The following is a 12,134-nucleotide window of genomic DNA, read 5'->3' as shown; positions in this document are numbered from 1 at the left end:
AGCTTTGCGGAAATCCACAAAGCAACAATAGATCTTCTTGCCATGGTGTCTACCCTCCTCAATAATAGCTCTAGAGTGTCAGAATCTGGTCAAGAGTGGAGAAACCTCTCCTGAAACCTGCTTGCTCTGGTGCTCTTATGCCATCTCGCTCTGCCCATCTACTCAGCTCTTGTTCAAGAATGGATGCATACAGCCTAGCTGATGTGTGCCCAACCATGATGGTGCGATAATTCCCGGGAATCATGGGATCTCTTGACTTAAAAATAGGCACAATCGTGGACATAAACCAAGTCTCAGGGAAGCCTTAATACATGGCTCGATTAAACATCATAGCCAGGAGCTCTGCGAGCATATCCCTGGCATGGATGAAGTGCTCTACTACCAGACCAGCATGATCATGTGTTCTCCTTGTCTTCATCCGGTCAATAGCTTTCCTTACCCTCTCGGCAATAAAGAAAGAACATGTCTCCGGGCATGTCTCTAGTGGGTCCGGTAGAGTTGGTTGTCATGGTGTTGTGTAGAGAGATGTGGCATATTCCCCCCATGTCTCGGTGGAGGTGACCGCTGGTGGTGGTGAATGTTCGTGGAATAGCCTCCATGCTTCGCCCGAGTCCTGACTTATAAATAACTGATACAGATCTTGCTCTAGCTGGGATAAATAAGCCCTTTTCTTTCGTCGCACTAGGCGGCGAAAGATAATTCGTGACTGTCTATGTGTGGTAATACCCATGAGCACTTCCCTCTGTAACTTGATCCTCATCTCTCTACACTCCTCATCATACCAACTGTTCTGGGGCATTTTTCCAGATCGTTTCCGTGTAGGTTGGTTGTGGGGGTATGCTTCGGATGCTGCATCATGGAGCGTCTCTGTCAGTATCTGAGTGAGTTCATCTAGTGGCCGTCTTGGCTCCTGGGTGCATAGCTTCCTGTATATCTCATCCATATACACAGAGTCTGTCTCCCTCATGAAGGTATATCGGATGTGTGTAGGGACCTCTCCTAATGGAGCTGTGCTGAACTGAAACGTCAGGGTGAAGGACAAGATAGCATGATCAACCGCTACTCCAACTGGCCTAGTGCCCACCATGAAATCTTGAAAGAATGGAATGAGACCTGGCTGGGCCATAACATAATCCACTGTGCTGGCACCATGTCGGTGTCGAAAGCAAGTAAAACCTCCAGCTGTCGAAAATCTTTGCAGGCCATTCAAAATGGCCAATCTATGTGCGGTTCCATTATCTATCAAGTATCTGCCATATTCCGTGTATTCCTCATCTTGTGATAATCTGGATAGACCCATCTCTGTATCATCCAGCTCCCTAAGCATTTCCTCGGAAGTATCATAAAATATTGTCTGGTGGTGGGCAGTCCTAGCATTGAAATCCCCTAGTATGATAATGTCACCATCCTTAGAAAACTCCCGTATGTCATTATCCAAAATAGCAAAGGGAGATTGTCCCCTAGGTGATGCATATACTGACGTACTAGGAGGAAAGTAACTGATAGCAATGTAGAGGTATCTGCCCGTCTTTGCCCTGAGCCTCTCCCACATGTACCTAGCATGCTCATCCGTGCGCGCTATATATATCAATGGCTGCAACTCCTCCCTAAATAAAACTGCCACTCCCCCTGAGCCTCGTCCTCGATGCTCCGATCTGGTCTCTTGTCTGCAGGCTGTCTCCCATCTATATCCGCTCACCTGTGGCATGGATTGCCCAGGGGCTTGATGTGTCTCCGAGTAGAAGATGATGTCTCTCCTTGTGAAGCTATCCTCAAAGGCCCCTACATCAAGACGAAGTGAACCGTTACAATTCCAGGTTGCCATCTTTAGTGTGGTCCCATGGGTCTCGCACTGTCATGCGGGACGTCGCTCGAATATCACCACCTTTCCATCTCTGTAAAAAGCAATCTTCCCCTTTTCCCTTGTTGCTCTAATTTTTGGCATTACTTCTTGCAGATGAGCAATCTGCGAGAGCGTGAGGTCATCTCCAAGAAAGATGCCAGTCTCTTTAGAGTCGGTCTCTTCTTCAAGAAATCCTTCTTCGCTTCCATGGATGGGAAGCGGAGAATGAGTGCCCTTTCCTTCGAGGTTTCTCCGTTGCTTCTGCTTTTCTTTTGTGCCCATTTCTTTTTATTGCTACCCACCTTCTTTGATGGCCCGCACTTGTTCTTTAATCGTGTTAAGCTCTTCAATTACTGAGGGTTGAAGCTCTCCCTCTTCGAGGACATTCTGCGATCGCACCTCTACAAGCTCTTTCTTGAGTAGCGTGATTTCCTCATCTTGAGCCTTCACGCAATCCTCGAGTGTATTTATCGTGTTTTCCTATGCTGCCACGCATGCGTCGAGTATGTTGATAGTACCTAAGAGGTGGCGGTTGATCATGCTAATGGACTTGCTGAGTTCTTCTTTGCATTTTTGGATGGCATCCTCCACTGGGTCCTCCTTACCGCTCTGCTTCCTCATGGTCGGAAGGCCGCCCCAGGAGAGGTAGAAAGTCTCCTCGCGGCTAAGTTTTTTTTTTCCCCTCTCTCTACGCGGCTAAGTCTTTTTTTTTTCTCTCTCTACGCGCCTAAATCTCTCTCTCTCTCTACGCTTATCTGTTTCTCTCTCTCTCTCTCTCTCTCTCTCTCTCTGTCTCTACGGAAGTTTCCCCCCTTCTTTCTCTCTCTACGCTAGGTTGAGGGGTTGCAGGGAGAGCGCGAGGGAGCGGGGGCAGGGGCAACACAACACGAGCGGGGGGCAGGGGCGAGTGAGAGAGAGAGGGTGCGGGAGTAGCAGGGGAGCGCGAGGGGCAGGGGCAGCAGGGAGCGCGAGGGTGCGGGAGCAGCAGAGAGCGCGAGGGAGCGGGGGCAGGGGCAGGGGCAGGGGCACAGAGAGAGAGAGAGAGAGAGAGAGAGAGAGAGAGAGAGAGAGAGAGAGAGAGAGAGAGAGAGAGAGAGAGAGAGAATGAATGAATTGAAATGTTATATTACCGTCTTCAAAAGGCCAAAGTGACCTATGAGACCACAAAGTTACAATGTGGTGGATCTGATACAAAGTCAGAGTTGCTTCTATTTGCTGAAATTTTTAGCCTATTGCATCTATCTTGTACACACACTTGTGGTTGAGTTAAGATGGCTGCTACCTCTTCCGCATTTGACACTAAAAGTTTGATGGAAATCAAACCGTTTGATGGTCAAGGCTTCGACCTTTGGCAAGAACGCATGCAAGGTATCCTTTTCTTAAAGGACTGTGAAGATGCATTGGAAGAGAATAAGCCGCAAGGTTTGTCTGACTTTGAGTGGGCCAGGTTGAATAAGAAGGCCATGGCCTACATCAAAATGGCTATCAATGATGACATTTTGACGGACATCAAGCATTTGGACACTCCTTATGCTATATGGCAAAAGCTAAAGTCCAATTATGAGAACACCATGCATGTGAACCAGGTGCATTTGATGCGAAAGTTGGTGAATATGCAGCTTGATGACTCGAAGTCAGCTTCTGAGCATTTGAGTGCTTTTACAGGTGTGTTGAGTCAGTTACAGGACAATGGGCTGCAGCAATTTGATGATAAGCTGAAATCTATTTTCTTGCTTATGACATTGCCAGATACTTGGGAGACTTTGGTTGTCTTCTTAGGTAATAGTCCTAGCCTCACGTATGACGGAGTGAGGGTCTATTCTCAATGAAGAGATTAGACGCAAGTCTAGTGGGGAAGGTGGCAGTCTTGCCTACATTGCAAGAGGTAGAAATCAAAAGCGTGATGCGGGCAACACGACTCAAAATAGAAGTAATAGCAAGACAAAGGATAAGGATGTCACTTGCTATCATTGTGGCGGCAGAAAGGGTCACAAGAAACCCGATCGCAGGTATTTCAAGAAAGAGCAAGATAGGAAGAAGGAAACGCAAGATAAGAAAAAGAAAGATGAGAAGAGAGAGGAAAAATCAGCAGGTGATTCCTCCAGGGATGCTGAGAATGGAAATGTATCCTCTATCGAGGAAATCTTGGTTGCGGCTTCATGCCCCTCAGATTTGTGATAGCTAATGTAGAAGACATGCTTATCTCGAAGAAAGATGTCATTGATGCATTGGTCAGTGCTAATGATGGCCTATCCTAGTCATGGATAGTGGATTCTGGTGCTTCATTCCATGGCTCCATCTATGGAGTGTTTTGCTACATATGCTGCAGGCAATTATGGCAAGGTGTACCTTGGTGATAATTTTGCTTGCAATATTGAGGGAATGGGTACTATGCGTTTGGCTCTTAACAATGGTCAAGAGCTTGTGTTGAATGATGTTAGGTTTGTACCAGGCATTAAGAAAAGTTTGCTATCTGTTGGCCAGTTAGATGCACATGGTTATACTACCATCTTTGCTGGGGGTTCATGGAAGTTGTTTAAGGGCTCTATGTTTGTTGCAAAAGGGTCTAAAAGAGGTACTTTGTACTATCTTCGATGTAAAGCTTTGCCTGGCAAGTTTCTTGCTGTTGCTTCAGTTGCTTTACACACGTAATTGTGGCATAAGAGACTTGGCCATATGAGCCAAAAGGGTATTGATGCGCTTTCCTCTCTGAAGAGGGTTGATGTAAAAGGCAAAAACTTGGATTTTTGTAACGATTGTCTTTATGGAAAGCAAAAGAAATCTTCTTATTACTCTGGTATCTCTCACAAAGCTAATCCTCTTGATCTTATTCACTATGATGTATGCACTATGCATGTTAAGTCTTTTGGTGGTGCATTGTATTTTGTTACATTCATTGATGACTGTACTAGGAAAGGATGGGTGCATTTGCTAAAAAGTAAGAGTGAGACTTTTAATGCTTTTAAGAAGTTTCATGCTTTTGTCACTACTCAAAGAGTGCTAAGCTTAAATATCTCAGGTCGGACAATGGAGGAGAATATATATATGCTGAATTTCAGCGTTTTTGTGATGATAATGGGATCAAAAGGGAGTTGACAGCCCCTTATAATCCGTCTTCGAATGGTTGGCTGAGAGGTACAACCGTACTTTATGTGAGAGAGTGCATTGCATGTTGACCACCGCTAATCTTTCTTCCCAAGACTTTTGGGGGGAGGCATTAAAAACAAGAGTTCATATTTGCAATCTCTCTCTTAGTAGTATGCTAAAAAATGACATTCTAGAGGAGGTTTGGTCTCGCTAACCTGCCTCTTATGATCATTTGAGAGTATTTGACACGATCAGAGCACAGAGGGCGGGGATCAAGAGGAGTGGGAGTGTTATTCATGGAGGAGTTGCAGCCAATGATACATAAAGCTCGCAGAGATAAGCAAGCTAGGTACATGTGGGTGAGATTGAGAGCAGAGACTGTCAGATATCTTTACATTACTGTTTGCTACTTTCCCCCGAGTACGTCAATATGTGCACCACCCAGAGGACAGTCCGTCTTCTCTATTTTGGACGATGACATATGGGAATTCTGTAGAGATGGTGACATTATCATTCTAGGGGACTTCAATGCTAGGATTGCCCATCATCAGACAATATTTATGATACTTCAGAGGAGATGTTGAGAGAGCTGGATGTTGCAGAGACGGGCCTATCCAGACTATCACAGGATGGGGAACGGACACTCTTCTGGGTGCATGCCTCAGAACAGCTGGTATGATGAGGAATGCCGCTAGACTAGAGCTAGACTTCAGAGGGAAGTCCTTTTGGGGGACATCACTCACAGACAGTCACTGATTGACTTCTGACGCTTAGTGCGGCGGAAGAAGAGGGCATTTTTGGCTCGACTAGAGAAGGATCTATATGAGCTATTCTTGAGTCAGGACTCACTTGAGGCATGGCAGCTCTTTCATGAGCTGTCTCCCTCCCTTCCATTACCTCTACACAGAGACTTGGGGTTAGTATGCATCATCTTTGTACACAGTTTCTGGACAGCCGCCCCTTCATGACCCCCCCGATCCATGCCCACACACATGTGCTTTTTTCACTGCTAAGATGGTGAAGAAGGCCATTGACAGGATGAGGATTGGGAGAGCATATGATCATGATGGTTTAGTGGCTGAGCATTTCATGCATGCCAGAGATCTACTAGCAGAGCTTCTAGTAGTCATGTTTAACCGTGCCATGTGTGAGGGCTTGCCTGATACTTGGAGCATATCTACGATTGTACCTATCTTCAAATCAGGAGACCCTATGGAGCCTGGGAATTATTGCACTATCATGATTGGACACACATTGGCACGGTTGTACGCATCCATTCTTGAGCAGTTGAGTAGATGGGCATAGAGACAGGGAATGCGTGCAGTTGAGCAGGCAGGGTTCGGGAGAGGTTTTTCTACTCTTGACCATATCTTGACACTCAGGGCCATCATCGAGGAGGGCAGATCTTGTGGGAGACGGATCTATTGTAGCTTTGTGGACTCCGCAAAGCATTTGACACAGTATTGAGAGCTAGATTGATGCGCAGATTTCAGGAGATGGAAGTACCCATGGAGCTCATTTGGGGGATCATGGCATTGTACAAATCAGTAGTAGGGCATATACGCACCTCAGATGGTCTATCTACACCTGGTTACTCCACTATTGGGGTGAAGCAGGGCTGCCCGCTCTCACCTACTGTATTTGGTATGTATGTGGATGAGATTTCTGACTACGTTGAGAGAGATGGTGATAGAGGTGCACCACTGGCAGGGACGTGGATTCCGCTATTGTTATATGCGGATGATATTGTGTTGATCTCCGACTCTCCGGAGGGGATGCAACGTCACTTGGATGCTTTGCATAGGTTTGCCCATGAAAGTGGTTTGTCTGTAAACCTTGTTAAAACCAAGGTCATGGTTTTTAATACCACCCTACAGTGGATCAGGAGGTCAGTGCCCGCATTCACATAAGGCCAAGAGATGGTGGAGTATATAGATGCTTACACTTACCTTGGAGTGGTTTTTAGTGGACCAGCATTTTCATTGAGGAGAGCAACAGAGACTAGATTGACCAGAGCCCATTCGGCATTGGGTAGATTGGAGAGGATGTGTTCACAGGTTCAGTTTCAGGAGCCTCGGACGAAGCTCTGGCTCTTTTACACTTTGGTGGCTTTTGCATTGCTCTATGGAGCTGAGATACGGGGGCCGTCATTGGATCATCATGGGAGGACAGGTCGCACTGATGGATGGGGGGACATGGAGAGGCCACGAGTCTCTATGATCTCGCGGCTCATTAGAGCCAAGGCTTCAGTACCACGTGCCATTATCCGAGCAGAGCTAGCTGCCCCCCCACCAGTGGTTGAGGTGTTCACCAGATCTGTCTCCTTCATACACCGCATGTGGGAACTTCCCGGAGACAGATACACTTGCCTTGCACTCGAGTCCTCTCGACAGTTAGCCATGCAGGGAGATACAACATGTTGGTATGGGGAGATGACATCATGGTTCTAGGCGCATGGGTTCAGTATAGACAGATTGCCCCCCTTCCAGTACTCATTGGATGCACCCTCCTTGACTCTTACACAGTCCGAGATCACCAGGCTCATCCGCTAGGACCTGACTCAGCTAGACACCAGGAGGACATGGATACAGCCAACATAGGAGATGGGCACGAAGATGGCTTTCTACAGAGAGCATCTTCTCCAGCTTACGGCGGACGGTTTTGTGACGAGGCCCAGATCCATGGACACCCACTTGGCTAGATACGCACATCTTCACACCAACGCGGATCGAGACTGGGAGATACAACGGAGCATCAGCAGAGGCCAGGACATGCCCCCTGTGTGACATGGAGCCTGAGACAAAGTTATTCTCCACATGCCACTGCCCCGTCTACTACAAGATGCGAGGCCGCTCCATTGCTTGTTCAGAGAGGGCTTTGGACCACTCTCCAAAGTCATGAGGTAGGAGGATCAGAGATGCCTTGGTTTGTTTCTGCTCGAGCTGCGCAGACTCAGAGAGAGCCTGATGAGAGGAGAGGCAAGATAGTCTTAGAGACACATCACAGACTTCTTTAGAGCAGACACTGGACACCCGGAGGAGCTACTACCACAGCAGATCTCATCGCCTCACACCAGAGGCACACTGATCGATCGAGCGACTGAGCTGGGGAGATCCATATGCCCCACTACTGCGGAGGACTACACAACATCGACGGAGGCTACTTCAGAGGATTCGGATCATCTCTGTTTGTGTGTCGGTGCATGTGGGAGCACTGCATCTATCTCACGTCATCCCTAGATGTTACCTTTTGAATTTGTTTGCATTCTTCTTTATTTGCATAGGTACGCTTCAATTCCGATAATTCTTGTAATTGTAGTCTCGTAATTTATTTTGGTTTTTGAAGACGTCCCATAAACTCTCTCTTCTTGCTTCTTTTTGCCTCTGTTTAGCCCTAGAAACTTAGTGGGACATTCTGCAGAGAGATAGTCAGTTAAATAGCTGTGCCTCTGGCTTTTTCTGACGTAGCCAGTTTTTGTATAGGGATCGTACAAACTTTTTGATTAAGATGGCAGGAGAGTCTTGTACAAAGCAATTATGCAGGCCAGGATTTATGACATTAATGATGTGCCTAGAAGCCGCAGCATATTCCGATCAGAATTCAATGCCAGTTGGTAATGAACATTCAGTCTCTATAGACACGACCCGCATGAGTGTCGAATGTGATGATATGCACTCTGTAAAAGTCCTTGATTCCTTGGGGCTACTCATTGAAGAGAGTAAAAGCCATTTCAATCCCAAGTATCGCTTAAAAGGTAAAGATTCTCTATATGAGGCCGTAATAATGGCAAAGTCAAATCTGTTTTCTAATATCTAGCTGGTCAGTGCAGCTTGTTGTCATCTGCTTCAAATTGCGAGCAATGCTGTGGTGCTTCCAAATATACAATTCAAAAAGTTTTTCTGGTTTTTGGGTCTTTTTCCGCAGGATTTTATTGGCAGTAGAGGTAACATCTAATCCTCTTTTTTAATGATGTTGCCATTTCAACAAAAAGTGTTGTTTTTTTTTGGTTATGGAGGACTTTTCATGCCTTTTTCTTTCTATTATAAAGATCAAATGGGCATTTTGTGGGTGCTTGTGAAACATTTTACCTTCATTGTTTGGGACGACTCATGTACTGAAATATTCTTATCGTCTCAACTCAAGAAAGCCACTAGTACGGAAACTTTTCTTACCAAGATGCAAGACATGCTATCCGTAACCAAGAAAAGAATCCAACAAGTAACTGCCAAAGGCTAAATTTTATGTAGATCAAAAGAGATCTTTTAGAACTTTTAAAGAAGGAGAAAGAGTGTTTTTTCAAGTACTTGCTGAGTCTACATCTTTTGTCGATTGGTAGATGTCACAAGATTTCACTAAGCTACTGTGGTCCTTGGAAGATTCTTAAAAAGCTTAGTGACATAGCTTATCTACCGGAGTTACCTCCACAGTGTCCAATTCAATTAGTATTATATGTCAGTAAACTAAAGTGTTTAATATTGTAAAGATGATAATTTGATTGATGGTATTGTCACCTTACATTATAGTCCAAACAAGATACTGGATCGGGGATAGAAACGGTTGAGAAACCGTATTACTTAAAAAAGATCTTTTACTTACAGATGCTACGTGGGAGCGAGTATATTTTTTCCATAAACATTTCCCTACTTCAATCATTGAGGACAAGTCACAATGCTCCTTTTAAAGGGGGAGAGAATGTTAGAAGATTGGAGAATTTTAAAATTAAGTTAAAAAACAGAAAATTTAAATATTGATATAAGGACCGACCAAGCTGGTCCAGTAGGTCCATGATCAGGCATAAGAGGCCGGGGTGGGGTTATTCCCAGGGAGAGGGGGCAAGGTGTGAACAAGGCCAATTACTCTCAAATTGGAGATAAATTGGATGGGTGGAGAGTTAAATTTATGCCATGGATTATTTAAAAAAAAGAAAATGATGAGCGTGGCCTCTTTCAAAAAGTATTTTATGTTTTTTCTAGATTCTGGGTGAGTTGGTCGACAAGGGGGGAGAGAAATGAAATGAAATGATATATTTACATCTACAAAAGGCCAAAATGACCTATGAGACCATCACGGTTACAAAATGGTGTATCTGATACACTGTCTGGAGAACTGAAAAGATGAAAAAACTAGGAAAGAAAAACTAGATTGAAAGCTGTAGTGACAAGCTAGGGGGGGGGCATTGACTAGAGACTCTCTAGCGAGTACAACAATCCAATGATACAAACTCATGCAAATGAAGAAGCTGAGGGTGAGGGAGCATCTGCACATCAGGGTCCCAAGATGTCCAGCATCGGCCGCTGGCGAATCTCATCAATGTCCTCCATAGTAAGCACTCTGGCTGGGTGTCTCCCATATCGTGCTAGAATGGTCCTGATCCTCTGATGAATCCTACGTCGATGCAGTGATGATCCTTGCAATCGCGGGCGTCTAGATCTCCCAAGCTCCATGGCCTTGTCAATCAGTATACCTCTAGTGCAGGTAGGTCTTGGAGGCTGCACTGGATCCTGCTCCTCTGATTGGCGCGTCTCCACACGAAAGAAATCAGTGATCTCCCTCTATCTGATCTCCTCAAGCGGCTCTCTCTGTGTCTTCGCAGCTCTAGCAAGAATAGCCCAAGGCATCTCTGATCCTAGTACCTCATAACTCGAGACAGTGGCCCAAAACCATCCCTAAAGAGGCAATGAAAACGGCCTCGTATCTCATAGTAAACTGGGCAATGGCATATATAGTGCAGCTCTGTCTCTGGCTCCAAATGGCATAACTGACATATCCTGGCCTCTGTTGGTACTCTGCTAAATCTACTCACCTCAATCTCCAGCTGATGAGAAGATGTGCGTATCTGACCAATGGCACATCGTATGCCATATGACAGGTGTGTGTCCATGTAGCTAGGTCTAGTCACAAAACCGTCCTCTGTGAGCTGGAGAAGATGCTCCTTGTAGAAAGACATCTTCGTGCCTAGCTCATATCGGCTCTATCCAAGTCCTCCTGGTATCCAGCTGAGTCACATCCTGTCTGATGAGTCTGCTAACCTCTGTCCGAGTAAGAGACAAAGGAGGGTGCATCCAGCGAATACTGGAAGGGTGGTAGCTTGTCCATGCTAAAACCATGAATCTGGAACCAAGAGGTCATCTGTGCATACCAATATGCTGTATCTCCCTGTGAAGCCAGCTGCCGAGAAGATTCCAGTGCTAAACGTGCATACCTGTCTCTGGGGAGCTCCCAGATGCTATGTAAAAAGGAGACTGATCTAGTGAGTGCCTCTACCACTAGCGGGGGAGCAGCCAGCTCTGCGCGGATAATCTCATGTGGTACTGAGGCTTTGGCTCTAATCATCCGCGAAATCATGGAAACCAGAGGTCTCTCCATGCATCTCCACCCATCAGTACTACTAGAGCGACTGCTATGAGCCACAGAAGGGCCCCATATCTGTACTCCATATAGCATGGCTGAGGTCACTAAGGTATCGAAGAGCCAAAGCTTTGTACGAGGTTCTTGAAATTGGATCTGTGAACACATCCTCTCTAATCTCCCCAAAGCTGCATGTGCTCTTGTCAGTCTCGTCTCTGCTGCTCTCCTCAAAGAAAACACTCGGCCGCTGAAGACCACCCCCAGGTATGTGTATGCATCTGTGTACTCCACTGTCTCATGGCCATAAGTAAATGCAGGAGCTGACCGTCTGACCCATTTTGGTGTGGTGTTAAACACCATAACCTTGGTCTTGCCAAGGTTTACAGACATACCACTATCGTGAGCAAAATTATGTAAAGCATTAGATGACGCTGCATCCCCTCTGGAGAATCCGAAATCAAGACAATATCATCCGCATATAACAGCAAGGAAATCCATGTGCCTGCCAACTGTGCTCCGCTGCCACCGTCCCTCTCTATGTAGTCTGAAACCTCATCAATGTACATCCCAAGGAGAGTAGGGGAGAGTGGGCATCCCTGTTTCACCCCAATGGTGGAGTGAACTTGACCAGACATACCCTCTGGAGTGCATACCTGTCCCACTACTGTCTTGTACAGGGCCATAATCCCCCAAATCAGCTCTATGGGCACACCCAGCTCATGTAATCTGTGCATCAACCTGGCTCTAGGGACTGTGTCAAAGGCTTTGCGGAAATCCACAAAGCTACGATAGATCCTCCTGCCGTGCGCTCTACCCTCCTCAATGATAGCTCTGAGCGTCAGTATATGATCAAGAG

At 46.1% G+C, this 12,134-nt stretch overlaps 1 protein-coding gene across 5 annotated transcripts in view; it reads left to right on the top strand.

Annotated features, from left to right (window-relative positions):
• The window catches only part of LOC147457218 (tRNA/rRNA methyltransferase (SpoU) family protein), a 241,074-nt gene that overhangs the window by 55,406 nt on the left and 173,534 nt on the right, over positions 1–12,134 (top strand). For all 5 annotated transcript variants that reach the window (XR_015188091.1, XR_015188090.1, XM_086512176.1 and 2 more), the window contains 2 exons: positions 8,413–8,684; positions 8,760–8,873. Coding sequence is in view for 3 of the 5 variants with exons in the window: in XM_086512176.1 (XP_086368302.1) it covers positions 8,413–8,684; positions 8,760–8,873 (386 nt within the window). In the remaining 2 variants the exon portion in view is untranslated. The remainder of the gene's footprint in view (positions 1–8,412; positions 8,685–8,759; positions 8,874–12,134) is intronic.

The sequence above is a fragment of the Adiantum capillus-veneris genome, chromosome 5 (genome assembly GCF_014529385.1).
Source record: "Adiantum capillus-veneris isolate H3 chromosome 5, ASM1452938v2, whole genome shotgun sequence".
Classification (NCBI taxonomy): Eukaryota; Viridiplantae; Streptophyta; class Polypodiopsida; order Polypodiales; family Pteridaceae; genus Adiantum; species Adiantum capillus-veneris.
Note: the sequence above shows the minus strand (reverse complement) of the source record. Positions and strands in the feature narration are given on the sequence as shown.